Below are 22,591 nucleotides of genomic sequence, written 5' to 3'. Positions count from 1 at the left end.
TCAAAGTCTGCACCTATGGAACAAGAGGATGAAAATGAGGCTAAAAGCAAACATAGGAGATAAAAGTGTAATAATCCTAAAACATAAATTATTAGAGAGCAAAATCAGCCACCCATGACAACACCATTCCAGAAAGGCAGCAGAACTCAGGATTTTACCCAGGAAAGAATCAGAGCATTTCAATTAATTGGTAATGCCAAATGTAAAGCTAAAATTTTTAAATATAATTAAAAGAATAACAATCTTTTAGAATATGAACATGCACATTAAGAATAAATGCACTTGAACTAATAAACTAGTTGGAAGTCAATAATGGGCTTTCATACAAAAGCAAAAAATAAAGTTTCTGCATCTTTGGCCAAATACTCTTATCTGAATATAGATTCACAGTGACAACTGCATACCAGGCAACTCCTCCTGGATGTTACTCCAATGCTTCATTTCAACAAAGTCAAAATGGATGAAATTTGCCATCCCCACACATGTCCCGCTAACTTGCAACCCTGCCCTGACATTTTCTTCTATGTTCCCACTCTTAGGCTCTAACGCCACTTGGCAATCTGTCTTTCCCCTTCCTTAGTCTATGTATACTATTGAGTCATTAGATCTACTACCCCTGCCATTGTCTCCTTTCTGGTAATTATCACCTGTAGCCTGGATGGCTACATGAGTATCCTAACAGGCCTCTCTTCTGTCACTCTGGTCTAGTTCAAGTCCATTCCTCATACCATCAGCTAAATTCCTATAAAGCAAAAATCCCATTGCATCACTCTTGTTACTATCCTTTATGACTTCCCTTCATTGCCACTGGATTAAAATATAAATACTTGCATGGCATTTAAGACCCTCTATCAGCTGGACTGCTCAGTTCTCAAGGAAGCTTGTCTCTCCTGCAGGTCTCCAAAGAATCGGCTTTTCTCTTGCCAAAAGGCCTCTGCTACGGAATAAATCCTAACAGCCTTGCAGCAGGGCAATGAAACATAGATACATAAATCCAAATCATCATTCATCCTTAAAAGAATGGCATGTATCATAGCATACTCCCAAAAGTTAATCATCTTCCATGTGCTTTAGAACTATCCTTATCAAAATTCACCCAAGATTCACCTTAAACTGAACATAGAATAAACTGCTTTGTCTTCATGAAATACTCCCCTGGCCTTGGATCTGGTTGTCACAAGTCATGAAGCAAGTATAAACAGTGAAACGTGTCAGCTAAGCAGTTCTACATACACATCCTGTGCATGCAGCAAAGATACACCAAGCTCCTTATTCCATCTTCCTTAGTGCACAGACTGTGCACCACCACCACCACCACTAACACCACCATGCCACCAGAACTTTTCTGTTATGATTTGCCATGCTTTTGTACAGTCATTTTCTCCAACAAACATCTCTCCATTTCCAAACAAGTTTCTATTTTAAATGTCTGTTCACTCATATAAAAGGAGAATCATTAATATACAACACCATAAAAAAATTAAAATTCTCTTTCCTCAGAAAAACTCAGTAAAAGGTACTAAATCTCTAACAATCATCTATCTATAAGGTACTGAAAATAAAACCATAGAATTTTTAAAAAATAGAATGGAGAGAACATTTTAAAATTAAGAGCATTTAATAACAAAGCAAGGGAGTGAAAAATCATGCAAATTACTGTAATGTGAAACATTCTAAACATAAATGTACATATTTATCTTTAAACAAAGGAATTTTAGTAGACTCTTAGTAAATGTCCTCTTTATTACTTTCTACCAGCCAAAAGAGACTATTTTTAGCAACGCTAAAGTAATAATGTATTATATTTTATAAAGCATTATAATGTATTTTAATATTTTTATCAGCAACCTTTCTTGATGCTGTTTGCCATAAGTAATCCTGTGCTTAGATATTTTTATTTTGAAAGATTTTAAACATTTCTATTTACATTTGTCTTCCACTGTTTGAATATTCATTAAATATTGAGAAGAGTCTTAGCTATGGTAAGAATATATCCTAAGATAAAATATGTCAGAAGACATCATTAAACTCCAGAATAGGCCTGTGCTTTGCTGGTGCTCATTACCAGGGTTCATTTAAAGCCTCCTTTATTCATTGTGTATAAACTGTTACCTACTCAAGTGCACAGCCTAGATAGCTACTGAAATTAAAACCATTGCATAAATTAACTGCGAGCATTTATAGGTCAGGCTTTTTCTTGTTTAAATCATAAAAAAATAAATAATCTAGCATTTACCCACACTCAGAGTCCTCTATGACCTCCTAAAATACAGATGATGGCTAAATATTTTATCAATTAACATTTATAGTGACCTCATGAGGCTCAAAACAGCGAGTCAAAGGAACAGATTTAATTTTGATACTTGCCTGGTCACACTCATTACCAAGTCACAAAATGTATTGTGCAATGAATAAGATACAAGCAGCAATGTATTTAAACAGAAATTTTCAACAAATGAATCTTAAGAACTCAACAGTAAAACACCATGAGTTTTCATGCACAGGGACAATTTATAAATAAGCTCATTCCAAAAAGATCTGTTTTTCAAATTGTGTAACTTTTCAGTGAAAATAATTTCAAACTTAAAGAAAAATTGTAAGAATCAGAGTAGTTCAAAGAAAGACTCTGTATCCTTCATCCAGATCCACACATTTGTTGACATTTTACAAAACAGTCTTTTTGATGTTTTAAGAGAAAAGAGTTCCTAAGAACGGATTTAAAAAAGGTTTCAATGCTGAGTTTCCTAATGGTGAGTCAAGGTCCAAGGACAGCAGTCAGTATTTACTTAGCATTTGCACACAGGGCACTGCATAGGCAACAATATGGATAATATAATCTCTGCCCTTGAAGAACCATGTGACCAACTGGGACAAGTGGAGACATGTATCAAAAGACAATGGAGGCCAGGCACGGTGGCTCAGGCCTGTAATCCCAGCACTTTGGGAGACCAAGGCAGGTGGATCACTTAAAGTCAAAAGTTTGAGACCAGCCTGGCCAACATGGTGAAACCCCATCTCTACTAAAAATACAAAAACTAGCCGGGCATGGCGGAGCACACCTGTAATCCCAGCTACTCGGGTGGCTGAGGGATGAGAATCGCTTGAACCCAGGAGGCAGAGGTGGTAGCAAGCTGAGATTGCACCACTACACTCCAGCCTGGGTGACAAAACAACAACAACAAAAGACAATGGAACACATGTTCACAAGTACATCAGAAATAATAGTTGTCAAACTGATGTGAGCATGGCATGGTATAAACTAATCAGATGTCATACTATGGTTGACAAGGAGACTTCCCCATTGAAACAGGTTTTTGTTTTGTTTTTTTGGGGAGTGGACAGAGAGTCTCGTTCTGCCACCCAGGCTGAAGTGTAGCAGCATGATCTTGGCTGACTGCAACCTCTACCTCCTGGGTTCAAGTAATTCTCATGCCTCAGCCTCCCAAGTAGCTGGGACTACAGGTGCACGCCACCACACTTCGCTAATTTTTGTATTTTTAGTGGAGATGGTGTTTCACCATGTTGGCCAGGCTGGTCTTGAACTCCTGACCTCAGGTGACGTACCCACCTTGGCCTCCCAAAGTGCTGGGATTACAGGTGTGAGGCACTGCACTCCACCTGAATCACATTTTGAACTGGAAGGTTCAAGAGCACTAAAGCAGAACTACTTGAGGGCAGAAAAAGATTCAGACATATTTCATAAGATTCCTCATAATGTTTATAAGTGAAAAGTTTTATATTAGCACATTTTGTGTAGAAGAAATATTTGAACCTCAGACTACATATACAATCACAGTTATCAAGCTAATGACATAAAAGTAATACCATCAAGCCTAATATTCTTAGTTATAAACTAAGCCATAGAGCTTTTGCAGCTTTTATATTAAGTATGTATAATAAATGGAGAAAGAAACAACTTCACATTAAGGGAAAATGCCCTTATAATTTAGGATTCAATAAAGCTAACCGTAATAGGGCTTAAAATGACAAAAAGCAGAATAGCTGTGAGCCTCTAACTCTAAATAAACAATTATTACTTCCATAAAACAAGGTGGGTTTTTCCCCTCTAACATTAAGTAAAAATATCTAATAGAGCTTATTTCAAGAAACCTATTATTCACAGGAGAGCACGGATTTCATAGGAGAATAAAGTGACAACCTCACCTTTTAAGGGTAACACATTTGCATGCAGAGGGATCAAAAGCGCACAGGGCAAACACAAGTACTGGTGTGGTTTCCCATGCACTTACCTGCATCTGCTGTTTGAGTTCCCTGGCCAAGATACTATCCTGAAGAGCATTCTCCCGATGAGAGGCATCTGCAAGCACATTCACTGTGGTCTCTGCTTCCTGCATCCACTTTAGGAAGTTTTCCAGATCTCTGCGAGAGGCCTGCAGCGTCCTCCACTCAGCCTCCAAGGTGTTCTGTCTGTCAGCAATACTGAAAGTAACAATATGACAGCATGGCTCCATTACTTACAGTGTGACATTCCACATCACGCATCCCCTAAATAAAAAACTAACAGGCAGCCCCCAAAGGACCTTTTAGTCAAGTCACCATAGGTAACTGGGAGATTTATTTGTATGTGTGTCTTGAATAATCCTTAGTGGGGGGGGTCATGTGAATTCTGAGAAGAGTGAAAGGGGGAGAGTCATAAAAATATTAAAATCACATCCATAAGATACAATAATTATAAGTACATTTTACAATTCATAATTGTAAGTTAAATTATTCCCCCATATGTTGTAGGTCAATACAAAAGGCAATTGTATTCTTTCAGTCACTGAATCCTACCACTCCTTTAAGGATTAAACATTCGTACAGTCAGTGACTATATGAATATTTGTTGATACTGCCTTTATGTAAGTCAATACAATTGCCTTTTGTGTTGACTTACATAAAGACAATATCAACAAATACTCCTACAGTCAGTGGCTAAATGAATTCTAGGAAGAAATAAAAGCTGAAGAAATATTTAAGACAAAATAAAAATAATTGAAGCAGCTGACTTTATATATTTTAAACAATTCATATCTATACAAGTTGGTTTCTTATTTAGTAATATTTAGAATGCATTGGACAAATGAGCTTCTATAAACCCTTCATTAAATCTACATCAAAATTAGAACACAGAGCTATCTTGGAGTTATATGAGTTAAGAGATACACACACCTGTAAATTCAACATTTAAAACTTTATATTCTTCAGAGCTCTATAATAAGAAAACAACTGAATTTTAAAAATTAGTATCGATAATTTCACTCCTAGGTATTTAAATCCAAGAGAACTGGAAATATTTCCACAGAAAAACCTGTACACAAATGTTTGTAGCAGCATTATCTATAATGGCCAACTAGTAGAATCAACCTAAATTGAGAGAGAAGTTAATAAACAGAATATACTATGTCTATACATAGAATATTATTCACCTATAAAAAGGAATGAAGTACTGACACGTGTTACAATATGGATGAACCTTGAAAACACTATGTTAAGTGAAAGAAGTTAGACACAAAGGGCCAGATATGGTGAAATTCCATTTATACAAAATTTCCAAAATAGGTAAATTCATATACAGAGAGAAAGTAGATTAGGTGTTGCCTAGGATTGCACGGTGGAGGACAATGGAGGATGACTACTAATGGTATGGGGTTTCTTTGGAGGATGACAAATTTTCTGAAATTAAGAGTAGTGATGGTTGCCCAACATGGTGAATATACTAAAAATCCTGATGAATTTTGTGATACAGCAGTCCCTCCTGATCTGTAGGGGATACATTTCAAGATCCCCAGTGAATGTCTGAAACCACAGATAGTGCCAAACCTTATATATACCATGTTTTTTTCCCATGCATCATACCTATTTTTACATTATAAATTAGGCACAGTAAGACATTGATGATAATAACTAATAATAAAATAGAACGATCATAACAATATACTGTGTAAAACTTCTGTCAATGTGATCTCTCTCTTTCTCAAGATTTCTTTTTGTATACACCGCAGGTAACTGAAACCACAGCAAGCAAAACCACAGATAAGGGGAGACTACTGTATACAAATTGTATCACAGTAGAAATCAGCATATCTAATAGACTTTATTTACACGTATTTTTTCTCTCTGTCCATCCATTCATCCACCCATCCATCTGTCCTTCTATCTGTATATATACATAGAGGGAGAAATGTCTGGAATATTAACTTAACATTCAAACAGTTAATTTTGGGTGCTGGGATTTAAGTTGGTTTACTTTCCTATTTGCACTTTTTGGCATTTTTTTAAATTTTATAATGATGCAGTATCTTTTTTTAACATATCATTTTAAAAAATGGGCAAAAGATTTAAACCTATACATTACCATAGAAGATGTTTAGATGACAAATAAGCAAATGAAAATATGCTCAGCACATTAATCATTAGAGAAATGTAAATTCAAACCACAATGAGACATTGCTTCATGTTAAAATGGCTTTAAGAAAATGACTATACCAAGGGTTGGCAGGAATGTGGAGGAACTGCAACTCTCATACATTGCAGGTAAAAGTACAGCCATTTTGAAAAACAGCTGGCAGTTTGTTATAAAGTTAACCATGCATTAGTGATACAACTCAGCAATCTTACCCCTAGGTATTTATTGCTAGGAGTAATAAATACCTATTTATTTATTATGTCTAGGTGGGGCACAGTGGCTTATGCCTGTAGTCCCAGCACTTTGGGAGGCCGAGGCAGGCAGATTACTTGAGGTCAGGAGTTTGAGACCAGCCTGGACAACATAGTGAAATCCCTTCTCCACTAAAAATACAAAAATTAGCTGGGCATGGTGGGGCATGCCTGTAATCCCAGCTACTTGGGAGGCTGAGGCAGTAAGAATTGCTTGAACTCAGGAGGCAGAGGTTGCAGTGAGCCAAGATTGTGCCACTGCACCCCAGTCTGGGTGACAGAGTGAGACTGTCTCAAAAACAAACAAACAACAACAAAAAAACACCACCATATGTCTACATAAAATCTGTATGTCAGTGTATATAGCAGCCTTATTGGTAATGGCCAAAAACTGAAAACAACCCAAATACCAACTGGTATTACATACGGATAGACAAAGTTTGGTACAGGGATACAATGGAATACTATTCCACAATAAATATAAGCAAACTACTGATACACGCAACAACATGCATGGAATCTCACATGCATTCTGCTAAGTCAAAGAAACCAGACATTAAAGACTACATACTAACATTCTGTTTATATAACATTCTTGAATGTCATCAACCTCATCCTAGCACTTACTTCTTAACCTGCAGAATCAGTTCAAATTTCCTTGCCTGGAATTTAATTTCCTCCATAATTGATCCCAGTTTACTTCTCCAACTTTATCCCCTAGTTTTCTTCAATACTCTGTTTAGGTAATAGTGGTGTGCTCCTTTTTCTCTACAATATTCTTAATATTGTATCCACACGAAAATGTTATATCCATATAAAAATGTCCTGCTGACCCTCTCCATTTATCACAATCCTACCACTCCTTTAAGGGTTAACGACTACCTCTTCCAGAACCTTCCATCCCAGTTCGGTTTCCCTGTTATGAGTTCGTAAAAGGTCAATAATCCTCTTCAAACAACGATTAATCACACGAATCCTGGAAAAAGGCCTTGAATGATGATCTTGTTTCATTCTTAAATTGTATTTTAACTACACTATATAGTTTTCGTATCTTTCCACCCATTCTATAAACTGCATTTCAGCAGAACTTTTTATACCTTCATATTCCTGAGTCCTATTTATACAAGTATTTACCAAATGACAATCTTTCCATAATATTCATTTTATTTTATTTATTTTTTATTTTATTTTATTTTATTTATTTTATTTTATTTTATTTTATGAGACGGAGTCTTGCTCTGTCACCAAGGCTGGAGTGCAGTGATGTGATCTCAGCTCACTGCAACCTCTACCTCCCAAGTTCAAGTAATTCTCCTGCCTCAGCCTCCCAAGTAGCTTATCGGTGCCTGCCACTACACGTGGCTAATTTTTGTATTTTTTTAATAGATACAGGATTTCACCATGTTGACCAGGCTGGTCTCAAACTCTTGACCTCAGGTGATCGGCCCGCCTCAGCCTCCCAAAGTGCTGGAACTACAGGCATGTGCCACCACACCCAGCAAATTTTTGTATTTTGTTTTTTAGTAGAGATAGGGTTTCACCATGTTGGCCAGGCTGGTCTCGAACTCCCGACCTCAAGTGATCTGCCTGCCTCAGCCTCCCAAAGTACTGGCATTACAGGCTGAGCCACTGTGCCTGGCCATGCTATGTCTTTAAGATTAGCTCCTACACTTAAACAATTTACAAGAAAAAATCAAACTACCAAATCAAAAAGTAGGCGAAGGATATCAACAGACATTTCTCAAAAGAAGACATTTATGTGGCCAACAAACAGATGAAAAAAGCTCAAAACCACAATGAGATACCATCTCACACCAGTTAGAATGGCAGTTCCTAAAAAGTCAGGATACAACAGATGCTGGAGAGGATGTGGAGAAATAGGAACGCTTTTACACTGTTGGTGGGAGTGTAAATTAGTTCAACTATTGTGGAAGACAGTATGGTGATTCCTCAAGGATCTAGAACCAGACATACCATTTGACCCAGCAATCCCATTACTGGGTATATATGCAAAAGATTATAAATCATTCTACTATAAAGACACATGCACATGTATCTTTACTGTAGCACTATTTACAATAGCAAAGACTGGGAACCAACCCAAATGCCCATCAATGATAGACTGGATAAAGAAAATGTGGCACATATACAACATGGAATACTATGCAGCCATAAAAAAGAATGAGTGCATGTCCTTTGCAGGGACATGGACGAAGCTGGAAACCATCATTCTCAGCAAACTAACACAGGAACATAAAACCAAACACTGCGTGTTCTCACTTACAAGTGGCCGTTGAACAATGAGAACACATGGACACAGGGAGGGGAACATCACACACCGGGGCCTGTCAAGGGGTGGGGGGCAAGGGGAGGGAGAGCATTAGGACAAATGCCTAATGCATGCAGGGCTTAAAACCTAGATGATGGGTTGATGGGTGCAGCAAAACACCATGGCACATGTATACCTATGTAACAAACCTGCACGTTCTGCACATGTATCCCAGAACTTAGAGTAAAAAATTTTTTAAAAACCTAAAAATAATAATTGAACTAATTATGAAAAATAACTCCTACATACCATTTTTCAAGAAGCTCCTAGATGTCCCCCACAGAACTCAGTTTGCAAATCAAGAAGGAGGAAGATACGAGAAGCATAAAAAAGAGATCCAACCCAGGAAGAAGCAAAGGGGCTCTCCTGTTAATGGTGACAGGAGATCACAGAAAAGAGGGTGTGAATCCAAACTGGAGCAGGTATGGGCTGTCTTCAGCGTTGCCACCACTCTGCATTCCTGTTTTAACGTGACAAAACTTACAAAGGATACACTCAGACAAAATGAGGACATCGCCCCAAAAAAGAAAACAAATAAACCCAAACAAAACAAAACAAAAAGGCAAAAACAAACGAATAACACAAAACTTCCAAGAGATCCAAGGAACAGGGATTCTAAACTAGGAGCAAAGCAAATACCCAGCATGATGGCTGTGTAGCAGGCCTAGAAAGCATGTCTCCAGAAGAGATGTCACCAAGGACCAAGGAACAATATTAGAAGTGATAGCCTGCTTAATGTGACTGGCTTTGTGGAAAATTGTACTGTCAGGTCATTGGAAAATGTGGGAGGGATTAGCAATAGGTGCAAAGAAAACTAGGCATATAAAAATAAGGCAATTATTAATTTCAGGTAAAACAAACACATAGGAAACAAAATTATAATAAACCTCAGTTTTTAGCTGGTAATAATGTTTGGACAGGCAAAATAATATCAACACTGTATATTTGTTTACCTGAAATTCAATGACGAAGCAGGGAAAAGAACAGTAGCATCCCTAAGCAGCTTCCTATGTATTTACCAAAATAGGATGTCAGCAGACAATATCTAATACTGAAGAATTGAAAGATGATGGCATACTCATTTTTAGAATATGGAAATGTAAAAATGATAGAAGAAGGTAAGGAGAATAGTTGCCTCTAGGAAGGGGACTGCAGTGAGTCAAGGGAAAAGAACTATATTCTGTTATAAACCTTTCAGTGCTTAGTGGTTGTTCGTTTTTTTGTAATCATAGGTGAATTTTTTTTAATTTTTAAAATTTAGAAGTTACCCACTAGAATTTGAGTGGTTGTTGTTGGTGATGTTTTATCCTTCCCCAAACTCTGCCCATATTTTCTATTTTTAAAACATCAACAGAAAAAACATTAAGAATAGCCAAATGAAGGCTGTGCTAAAAAGGCGCTAGAAAACAATTAAAGGAGTGCACATATGCAATCAATCCACTACAAACAGGCGATTCTCCTTTAAGAACATTCAATATATAAAATTTAGTCACTAAAAAATTTAGTAAGGTCAAACACCTTCATTTCCCATAATCAGAATTCTTTTTTATTATTTAAGAATATTCATATGCAGATAATAGGTTATATGGCAACAGCTAATGTAAAAAGAGATCATTACAGATTAATTCTATTAAACCCTGAGAATGTCCAAACTAGGGAAAAGGACGCAAATGTCTAAGAACCCTAAGGGTAAAGGCAGATGATTCTCTTTATATGACAGATATTTAGATACCTAGCAAGTATAAAGGACGAGGCTAGGAGGGGAGGTAGACAACCTAAGGTCATACTTCAAAGGAAAAGTGAGCTAAGAAGACCATGAGCACTTGGCCTCAGACAGTATTCCACTGGGTAGAGTAACTTCAGCAGCACACTTTGGTGACCAGTGGAACATTCTCAATCCAGAAGCTAGACCACCTATTGACAAATTATCTACTGATCGATCATCAGTGGGAAAAGAGATACTACTTTAAAAATATTCACTTTGTAGGAAACTTTCAGAAAAACAAATTTTAGTTATTTTGTAAGAGATGTCTACTTTGTTGGCTATATAAGTAAAAAAATATGGATTTTGGATTAAGGTAGACAAAGACACTAGCCACAAGTGCTTGGGCAAGGATTGTCTTCATCATCCCTAAACTTTGCCTGATACACAGGTTTTCCATGATCTGACTCTGGCTCACCTCCCCAGGAGGCATCTCCCCGCTTCATACTTCATATGTTATTTATCTATAAAAATGAACCAATTATTAATCCTCTGAGCAGTCACTGCCTCTGTCGCATCCAGAACTCTACATTTTACTTTTTTTTACCTTAAATATCCTCCTGCTCCTTTCCTCCAGCCTCCACTAATTTTCCCTGTCCCACCTGGTTAACTTCTACTGACCCTCCAGACCTGGGTGCAAACACTTTCCAAAACCATGGTACCTTCCCCAAGGCATCCCATAGTTTCCCCTACCATGGCTGTTGGTGTTTCATCGCTGCTATCATAAATAACCACAAACTTTGTGGTAAAAAACAACACAAGTTTATTATCTTACAGTTTTGTCAGTGATCAACACGGGTCTCCACTAGACTAAAATCAAGTTATCAGCAGGGCTGCATTTATTTCTGGAGGCTCTAGGGGTGAATCCGGTTCCTCTTCTTTTCCAACTTCTAGAGGCTGCCACATTCCTTGACTCATAGCCTCTTCCTCCACCTTCAAATCCAGCAACAGCAGGTAAAGTCCTCACTTCACATCTCTCTGAATCACTCTTCTGCCGCCTCCTCCACTTTTAAGGACTCCTGGGATGAAATGGGGCTCACCCAGAAAATCCTGAATAATCTCTTTGGGGGACACTTTTCTGCCTTCCTCATTGTATCTCTGATTATGACAGTAAGCAATTGTTTTCTTGCCTGTTTAAAGCTGTTGCTCATCAGTGCACCCAGTAGGACCAGGACCTACATACAGCAGCAACTCAACAAGTATTTATTGAATAAACTTATACAGCAATAGGAATAACATCTCCATATTGCATCAATATTTTAAGGAGAAAATGAGGTATACATATATAAATGTATCAAGATATAGTGAATACTCCGTAAATATTTTCCCTAACCTCATGTATGAATTTGGGGAAATACTAGGAAATTAATTTTGCTTATTGCATGCAAATGTGAAATTTAATGAGAAGTGTCCTGGAATTTTTTCTAATGCATATATAGCTGGTATCAAATTTTTATCATAAACTTAACTACTAAACATAATGACTATACTAAGAGTCAAACCCTACTTATAGCAGTTCAAATTGTCTTCAAATTATTATAATGAATGTATGTGTTTAAATTTAAAATCATAGCTTATACATGTTATTTTATATTCTGATTTTTGAAATTAATATAATTTATATAAAATTTCTAATAGACTATAGCTTAGTTGTTTCCTCCACCTCCAGTTTATTTTTTCTTACTTTTAAAAATTAGACCCTAGGCTAGAGTACGGTATACTCAACAATACAAGATTTTCTATCCATTCTCAAGGAATTCCACATGATTTATTATAATATCATAAGTCAATAAAATCACTGAAATTAGAGTCTCAGGAACACGTATTCATACTCTATTACACAGGCTAATATACCACCTTTAATGCCATTTGTACACTGCTCTCAGAAGACAATGACCTAATTCTATCACCTCCACCATTTAGTAGCTGTATGGCTTGGGGTAAATCATTTCAAATCTCCAATTTATTTTTTTCATCCTTAAAATAAGGGGCTTGTACTGGATCAGTAAATTACCCATTTTAAAATCTCCAGAGATCCTTTTAAAACTACATAATCCATCACAGGAATCACAAAACCTACTAGAAGTGTTCCTCCACTCTCACCTCCATCCCTAGTTTCAAATTCAGCTTCATTAAGAATCGCTGCATGTAAATGAAAGGTGACTGGCGGGAATAGATGGGTAGTGTGCCGATCGCAAAAAAGGTTGGGAAGCATTAATGTGGAAGAGCTCTAAGATCGCATCCAGCACTGAACTTGCATTCGTCTACGATTCTCAATGTAGATTTTATATTTGGCAGTTCTGACTGCTATGTCTCAAGAAAGATCAGAACACAGCTAGAGGACGTATTGAGAAAAGTAACGAGATAATACAAGGGAAGGAATGCTCTTACAGGAAAAGAAATGATTTTAAGCTTAGGAATTTGTGGCTAGAAGACAAAGGCAAAGAAATTTTTTTTTAAATCTCTTGTTAAATCTACAAATCACAAAGAACACAGGCTAAAAACCTAAAGATACAACATTTTAAGTTTAGAAGGGTAACATTAGCAGAAATAATTTTTTTTTACTTCAAACAGAAGAAGCAACAGACTATAAAAGTCTTTACTGCAAGAAATGACACCAACTAAAAATATAAATAGCTTCCCATAAAAGATTTAAGGACATCCACGGGTGACAGATTTATAATACTTTACATTAAAGGGAAGTAGGATTTTTTTTTAAATGTGAACGCTTAGCTTTTAAAAGATATTTTTGTAATAAAAGCAGCTATGACACCCTATAGCCTATAGTCATTTTGTAACACAATAAAACCTGACATACCTGCCTTTTTAAAATGTTATTTTAAAGATGTTAAATAATACTTGATATTTTAAGCTACAAGATATATTATTTAATCAATTGTGCATCTACTTATAATTGGTCAAAAGAGTATTTGAACATGAGTAGATATGTCTCTCTTTTTAAAGAGTTTAATGAAAAGGGCATCTCAGGAAACCCATCAATGTGTGTTGCCAAATTTTGGTGTGCTCAAAAGGTGACCTTTACATTAATATAATATTTAAATACATTTATCTCTTTTAGAATGAAAAACAGCAGCATCAGTAGTTTGAGTGGCAGGTAGAAAACTTACAATGAAACAATTCCTTAAACTTTTCAGTGAGCACCTTCACAAGGTAATTTTGTTCTTTTAAATAATATTCACCTGAGAAATACATTAAAGCATGCTGTGGGGAAAATTCAGTTGAAATGAAGAATCAGTCACTGCACATATTTCCAAAGATCTATCTATGGTCTTTTAGTGACCATTCCTGGTTACGTAGAGGATAGATCGTCATCATGATATTTGAAAATTCACTACATGGGACTCAAGGAGACCCCGTCCTAAGCTGCTAGCCCCCACTGACACTCCCACCACAACCCCCTGCTGCTACCCCATGATCCCCGCCCACAGCCTTGTGAACCCAAAGGAGCATCTCTCCTGGGGCTGTGATTGTCAGGAAATAAATAGTCAAGACCACAGAGTCATTTCCTTGAGAGGATTTCCCTCACCACATCCTATTTCCCCTTTAGCTAAGTCACTACCAGATATTTGGTCTTCGTTAGTCAACCAATATTGAACCATAACTCCCATACCATCCCCAGTCTGCTCCAACACACTCCCCTAACCCTTCTTCCACCATGCTCTAGAGCTCCTCTTCTAGGATCAGCAGACTCTGCTGTACCTTCTATCTCCCCAGACCAATCCCTTTTTGTCTTCACTGAAACCAGTTTCCATAGGGCCATTATTTCTCCTGCAAACTTTTTGTTTTTTCCAGAGTCTGGTTCTGTCGCCAAGGCTGGAGTGCAGTGGTGTGATCACAACTCACTGCAACCTCCACCTCCTAGGCTCAATCAAACCTACCACCTCAGCCTCCCTAGTAGCTAGGACCAGAGGCATGTGTCACCACACCCAGCTGATTTTTGTATTTTTTGTAGAGATGAGGTTTTGCCATATTTCCCAGGCTAGCCTGGAACTCCTGGACTCAAGCAATCTACCTGCCTCAGCCTCCCGAAGTGCTGGATTACAGACATGAGGCACTGCATGGGGTCCCCTGCAAACTTTTCATGAAGGCTTTTCCTTTTTCTCTCAGATCCTTTATGCCTCAGTTTGAGAAGCTGGAATAAGGGTCCTCCCTGCTCCCCACTGCTACCTCCAGGTTGTTGTTCACCCATCTTCCAGGCAAAATCCCGCTGTGGAAAGCACAACACATGTAGCCACTATGTTCCTATACTGAGCTTCAGGTTCAGGGGCACTATATATAGAGGTTGACCGCTGCCTCAATGAGGAAGTGAAGTTTGAAATCCAACTCAAGGTCTGTTTGCCAAGCCATAGCTCTAGTGAGGGACGACACCATCCAGAGAAAGGGACACATTAGACACCATTATGGACCAGAGGCAATCCTGTTCTCCTCTCATTTCCAAAGATCTTACTCTTCCCTGCTCCATCTTTCTCCCACTTCCATCTGCATTCTTCTTCATTGCCTCATGGAGTAGATGAATGCTATTAAAGAGGAGTTCAACAGGACTACCTTTCCTTACATTTAATAATATAAACCACAAATAGGCACTCATTACTGCCCAGCAATACCATACATTTACCCTAGGAAACTCTCCATCCCACTCACAAAGATCTGATCTTACACCCAATCCTCTCTCTTCCAACTTCTCTTAGTCCTACCTCCAACCTCACTGACAATGTGCTCGATAGATCATAAAGCTCAGTTCTTGCATGGAGAACCTTTCATCTTCCACCACTAATGGTCTAGTTCACATACATCTAAACTCACCTTCTCGTTGTCTTTTCTGGTCATAATGAAAAATGCATTCCAGTTCTTACCAAACCCAATTCTCTAAATCTCACTTTCTTATCTTCTCAAAGCCTTCCTGTCCTCCTTCCTTTGTCCCCTCTGCATTTAATCACCAGTCTCTCATCTAGTGGGTCATTCTCATAGGCACACAAACATGCTTTACTATAATCCATTTTAACAGAAAAGTCAATCGACTGTCTTAACCCTACAGCCCCCACACTAAGCACTACCTAATCTCTCTGTCCCTCTTCAGACAAACTTCTCTAAAGTTGTTTCCACAAACTGTTTTTACTTCTTCACCTTCATCTCACTCTCTAGCTTCTGGCCACATTACTTCCTCCAAATTGCTCTTTCCAAAATCACCAGGAATGTCCAAGCTGTGGAATTCCCAAAATCATGTGCTGTGTCATCTTATTTGATTATTCAGCCCAATTCAATCCAGTAGATCATTCTTTCTTAGAAACATTCTCCTCTCTCCATTTCCTCTAAGAGATATTCTCCTCCCTCTATTTCTGAACACGACAAATCTGCGAATTTTTTTCCACTTCATTGGAAATTTTTTCTGAGTCCTTTTTGCTCCTTCCTCCTTTTTTGCTCAATCACCAAACCCTAGGCCTTATAGACCCAGTTAAGCATACCCCTCTCTTCTTCATCTACACTCCCTCCCTGGTGATCCCATCCAGTCCCACATGTTCAACCTCCAATGTGAATGCTGAGAACTCTCAATTCATATCTGAGGTCCAAAACATCTGAGTTCCAGATTAATATACATAATTGCCTATTTCACCTATATACTTAGATATCTAACAGGCATCTCACACTTATCAAAACCCAACTTGTAATTTTTGTTCTTCTAAAACTCCCACATCCTTTCCCAATTCGGTGAATGGTACCTTTTACACTCATCCTTTTACAAAATACCATCTTGGACTGTTTCCAAGCCCTTAAGGCATATATCTAATCCACCAAAATGTCTTTTCTACTTCCAAGGCATATATAGCAAATCTACCATCTTCTTTCCATCATTGCTGGCATACAGTAGCCACGGGGACCACCATGTCCCAGTTGGACCACAGCCATCACTTCCTTTCTGGTCTTCCCAATTATTCTACTATACCCACTAGCAACCTATTATCCACATAAGATCCAGAAAGATTAAATTTTAATATATATACACATTAGGCAGTGTCACTCCCTTCCTTAACAATTCCAATAGCTTTCTATTGTACTTTTAATATCCAAACTCCTTCCCATGTGATATGATTAGGTTTTGTATCCACACCCAAATCTCACCTTGAATTATAACCCCTATATCCCCATGTGTCAAGGGAGAGACCAGGTGGACATAACTGGATAACGGGGATGGTTTCCCCCGTGTTGTTCTCATGATAATGAGTGAGTTTTCACAAGATCTGATAGTTTTATAAGGAGCTCTTCCCCCTTCACTCAGCAATTCTCTTCCTGCCGCCTTGTGAAGAAGGTGCCTTCCCTCTCTTACACAGCACCTCTTTAATTTCTCTCACCTCCAAAACAATCTCCTACAGTTAGGTATTATTTTCCTATTTACTTACGTACATTGCAAGGCTTCCCCTATGCAATGTCAGCTTCCTGGGAGCAGGAATGAGGTATATTTATGGTTGAATCTTTAGGGCTGGTCACAGAGCTTGGCAAATAGGAAGCTAAATAAATACTTGTTTAACTAGTTGATTAATCAATTAATGGAAAAAGAAACAAATGAAAACAAAAACAGAGACTGTGGGCATTGTTTCTGTGGGCATTGGCTCTTCAGTTTGTTTGATATGGAGCTAAATGTGCTGAGAAAATATCCGCATGCTTGAGTTTGATATTTACAAAATGAAAACATTAACATTCATAGGCATTTATCACAAAGACATTGTTCGCAATTGTTTTTTTAAAAAAAGTAATAAAATGATACTTGAAATATTAAAACAATGTAACAGAAGAGGAAAATATAGAAGACTATAATTTTTACACTTCTCTTTTTGGCCAGCTTTATTCCCAACTTGGAAGGGAAAACTAAAAATCAAATGCTAGCAAAGAAAATAAACAAAACAAGTTGAAAAATAAAGGTGATTTTCAGGGAAAGAAGTAAGCTTCCGAGAGGATAAATCAAGTTGACTGACCCAAATCTCCGAACCTCATATTGGTGGACATGCTGGGAGGATAAGGCTACCTGTACTTTTCACCTGAGCCCATTCATTCGGGAATGACAGCTGCTACAGCATTCGTTTTTAAGAGCTTGAAGGTTTAGCCTGGCTGATATCAGGCCTTATGAAACAATCCCAATATGAGTATCTTCTATTGATCACTGTTAAAAGGAATTGACCAAATTGGACAAAGAATAAATGCTGAAAAAAGCTTCATTTTTATTAATCTATAAGGACAATAAACATCATTACTGAAAAAGTAATAACAGATATAATAGAAGCTTCCAAATATACAACAAAATTATTGGAAAATCAATCAAAATTAAATTTTTGAAACTTAACCTGTTTTCAGAATAGTTACAAAATCAGTCTTTACTATATACAATATTTAAATAATCTTTTGAAAACTATATACATTCCACAGGTCTAGCTGGCCATTATTAATTAATTAATAAATATTAATGAGAAAGATAATACCATTTCAAAAGAAGAAAATAAAGTTATCTTACTGGATAAATCTGTATTTGTGCCTCCCACATTAAATAATTGTGTCTTATGAGCAGACACTTCTCAAAAGAGGACATTTATGTGACCAAACATATGAAAAAAAGCTCAACACCACTGAGCATTAGAGAAATGCAGATCAAAACCACAATGGGATACCTTCTCATGCTAGTCAGAATGGCAATTATTAAAAAGTCAAGAAACAACAGATGCTGGTGAGGCTGTGGAGAAATAGGAAGGCTTTAATGCTGTTGGTGAGAATGTAAATTAATTCAACCATTGTGGAAGACAGTGTGGCATTCCTCAAAGACCTAACAACAGAACTACCATTCTACCCACCAATCCCATTACTGGGTATATACCCACAGGAATATAAATCATTCTATTATAAAGATACATGTATGTGTATGTTCATTGCAGCACTGTTCACAATAGCTAAGACATGGAATCAACCCAAATACCTATCAATGATGGATTGGATAAAGAAAATGTGGTAGCTATATACCAAGGAATATTATGCAGCCCTAAAAAGGAATGAGATCATGTCCTTTGCTGGGACACGGATGGAACTGGAAGCCATTATCCTCAGCAAACTAATGCAGGAACAGAAAACCAAACACCGCATGTTCTCACTTATAGTGTGAGCTCAACAATGACAACACATGGACCCAGGGAGGGGAACAACACACTGGGGCCTGTAGGAAGAGGGCAGGAGAAGGGAGAGCATCAGGATATATAGCTAATATATGCTGGACTTACTACCTAGGTAATGGGCTGATAGATGCAGCAAACCACCACATTTACCTCTGTCATAAACCTGCATGTCCTGCACATGTATCCTGGAACAAAATAAAATAAAATATGAAATAAAATATAAAATAAAATAAAATAAAATATTTTTTTAAATAAATAATTGTATCTTTTTAAATTCTGTACCTTTTCTTCCCAGGATGGTTGGATTTTTGCTTTGGCAGGAAATGCTTAATTGCAAGGTAAATTCAGCAACTGTGATAATTCTGCAAACCAAGGAAACTGCATTTTCTAAGAAATTTCATCTGTTAATAAAGTTTTAGAATATCTATACTGCACTCAGAAAAGCAGACAATGAAGTATTTTATCATTAATTAAAGTAGAAAGAGTTCAAAATGACTATGGACAAACAACTGATAATGACTCAACCTTCTGCTAATTTAACCCCAGAAAGTACTGTGCATTTGACTAAAGGCAGTGGATTTATCAGAAAGACATTATATGAAAGAGCATATGATGACAGTTTGGGCAACTTTTTCTTAAGCATATACTACCTACCAAGAACTTTTACACATAACTTTTGATATCACAATAACCCTACATATTAGACATGTTCTCCACTTTAGAATCAAGGAAATGGAGACTCGGTGAGTTGAAATAACTTCCTATAGGTTAGCACAGAAAGCAAGTGCATAAGATGAGCTTTTAACCAAGGATTGCCCCATATACCTTACACTCAGTGCTTTCTGTTCTGCCTGTACAAACCTAGAAATACCTTAACATAGGCAAGGTAAAATGCGATAAGGACAAGGACAGAAAGACAGAGTAATTAGTGATTTCTAAGAAACTGTTTATTGCACACAGTTATACCGTCTCATTTCCTTTACAATACTTCAGTGTAGATAACTACGTGTGTATATACATGAGTGTGCATATATATACATACCTGTATATACATGCATGTGCAAACACGTCTATACACACAGTTATATGTGTGTGTATATGTGTGTGTATATATACATACACACATATATGTGTATGTATATATACATGTGTGTTATACATGTGTGTATACGTGTGTGTGTGTGTGTGTGTGTGTGTATATATATATACATATAGAATGTTATTTTAGCCCTGGAGTGCCAAAATATATACAGCTAAAATAGCATTTCAGACCCAAATCAGGCATCCACACTGACTGTGCTATAAACACATTTCAACAATCACTATCTCAACTGGCACTAGAAAATTTGTTAATTAGCATTAAGAGATGGAAGGAAAAAAAGTTATAAGTAAAAAAAGTAGTGGTCAGGATATATAGATTAGTTAGAAACATTAGAGACAGGCCTACTGTTCAAAGAATCCAAAAAATCAGGATTCAGTTGTGTTTCAGAATTAAGATTATTTTTGAACATTAGAAAACTAATATTATGAAAGTAACTATATTAATTACTACCCCTGAACAGGGTCTGGGGAAGCAATCAAACACATTAATATTTCTGCAGCAAGGAACAAGGCTATTCACACTAACCAGAATAAACAAAGACTTTAATAAACAGCTGCACGGCAATTCAAAGATTTCTGTTATCAAAGCTGTTTTTAGATTTTGGCATTGTAGATAAGGGATTGTGGACTTATAATTGTGAATAGCCAAATTATTTAGGCTAACTGCAATTCATACAAAACATTTCCTTTGAAAGCTGATACTGAACTTCACATATTATGCTGCACAGTATTCCATGTGCAAGTATAACAACCCTTCAACCCTCCAGAATTTGGCTGACAATGATGTATATACAGAACAGGCTGGAAGATAAGAGGGCAGCCATGGTAAAAAGGCCTCTCAGCAGCCATTAGACGGGGTGTGATGGCCACGTACTGGAGTGCATTACATTATGCATAAAAAAGGCCCCGTATCTTTCATCTGATATGGCTTCTAAACTCAACACAGATAAGAATCAGTAAATGGAATTACAGACAGAACTGAGAGGCGGGTACACAAAGCAGTCACCAAGAATGTCAGCAACGGCTGACAGTCTGATTCAAAGAAGAAAAATGAAACTGTTTTTAGAGACGATAAGAGCCTGACTTGACAGTCAAGCTTGAATTACAATCCCAGCTCTGCCATTATAAGCTGTGTAGTCTTGAGTAATTCCTTAACTTCTCTGTACTTCAGTTTATTCATTAACATAGGACTGATGAAAATGCTAGCTCTCTCCTGTGGTTGTTGTGAAGATTAAATGAAATGATGTGTGTGAAGAGGTCAGTACAGTGCCTGACAATGAGACGATACTCAAAATTTATATGCACAAAACAAAGCCCCAAATCTCACAAAGTATAGCAGCCTGAATAAATTTACTGCCAATTCTTCAGAACTCACAGCATGAAGAACATTACCATTTAGTATAGAAAAATATCATCTTGACTGTGTTGCACGACTTTGAACATGTCACTTAACTTCTCTGAGCCTGAGAATATTAGATTAGACCATGTATTCTCAACAGAGGTAATAAATGGTTATTTCTTTTCAGGGGGAGGGTGAAAAAATGTACTCTTTTTATGTATAAAGCACACCCATACAGTACACAGTATATCATGGTATTAAAATTTCATGGGAAGATGAGTCTACAAAGGCTCCTTAGGGAAGCGATAATGTAAAGAAAGGTTGAGAAACACTGGTTCAGAAGAACTCTAAGGTCACTCATATCCATTAAAGTTCCTTAATTCTATCTTTGCAACAATAATACCAAGAATTCAGAAAAAAGTTAAATATACATTCACAAGCTTTAAGAAGGCAAAGAAAGATTTATATATTCTACAAAGATGTCCATTTAAAATAGTTAAAAATTGTAAAGTTCACTGGGTTTAAAAGAGAAAACTCTCTTTACATATAGAAGCCCTAGTTGTCATTCACGAAGGGATCCTATGAGCCAGTTTTGCTCTGTTTTCCCTGCTTTATAGATCATAATATATCCAAATCATGTCTAAATATTAATATAATTACTTATTTCCACCCCCAGGAAAATGCAGAGAGAAAACACAATAAGGACAACCACTTGTAACTACAAAGAAACTGGAACATTGTAATTGTCTTAGCTATGATAAATGAAAAATCACCTTGTAATATAATTCATTTTTAATTGCCTCTTCCATCTCATCCAACTACTGCTGTAGGCTGTCTTAAAATATTTACAAAGTAAAAGAAAAAAAAATAAGAAGAAGAATTGGAGGTGCTAAATAAAGCAGCCCACACATTCCTAAGGGATAAATTTTTTGTTAAGTTTATAAGGAAAACAAAGTCCTAACTATTATACATGGAATTTTCGGAAACACAAAGATAAAGTATATTCCAGGACTATATCTCTTTTTTTTATGTTAGCTATATTATGCAAATAATTTTTATTCATTGTACTTACTGTAGTATGTATATGTTTTCATCCACAGTTCCTGCATCATAACTCCCATAATGCTTGTTATAGCCTTTTGTTCTAATATTGGGGTGCCTCAGGGCTCAGAAGCAGGCCTCAGAAAACAATCTCTCTCTGTGACCTTCTCCTGCTCTTTCACCTCCTT

General features: G+C 37.0%; 1 protein-coding gene across 8 annotated transcripts in view; it reads right to left on the bottom strand.

Moving 5' to 3' along the window:
- The window catches only part of UTRN (utrophin), a 573,989-nt gene that overhangs the window by 272,098 nt on the left and 279,300 nt on the right, over nucleotides 1–22,591 (bottom strand). For all 8 annotated transcript variants that reach the window (XM_063724628.1, NM_001372253.1, XM_024247835.3 and 5 more), the window contains 1 exon segment: nucleotides 4,251–4,440. In XM_063724628.1, the coding sequence (XP_063580698.1) occupies nucleotides 4,251–4,440 (190 nt within the window).

The sequence above is a fragment of the Pongo abelii genome, chromosome 5, assembly GCF_028885655.2.
Source record: "Pongo abelii isolate AG06213 chromosome 5, NHGRI_mPonAbe1-v2.0_pri, whole genome shotgun sequence".
Classification (NCBI taxonomy): domain Eukaryota; kingdom Metazoa; phylum Chordata; class Mammalia; order Primates; family Hominidae; genus Pongo; species Pongo abelii.
Note: the sequence above shows the minus strand (reverse complement) of the source record. Positions and strands in the feature narration are given on the sequence as shown.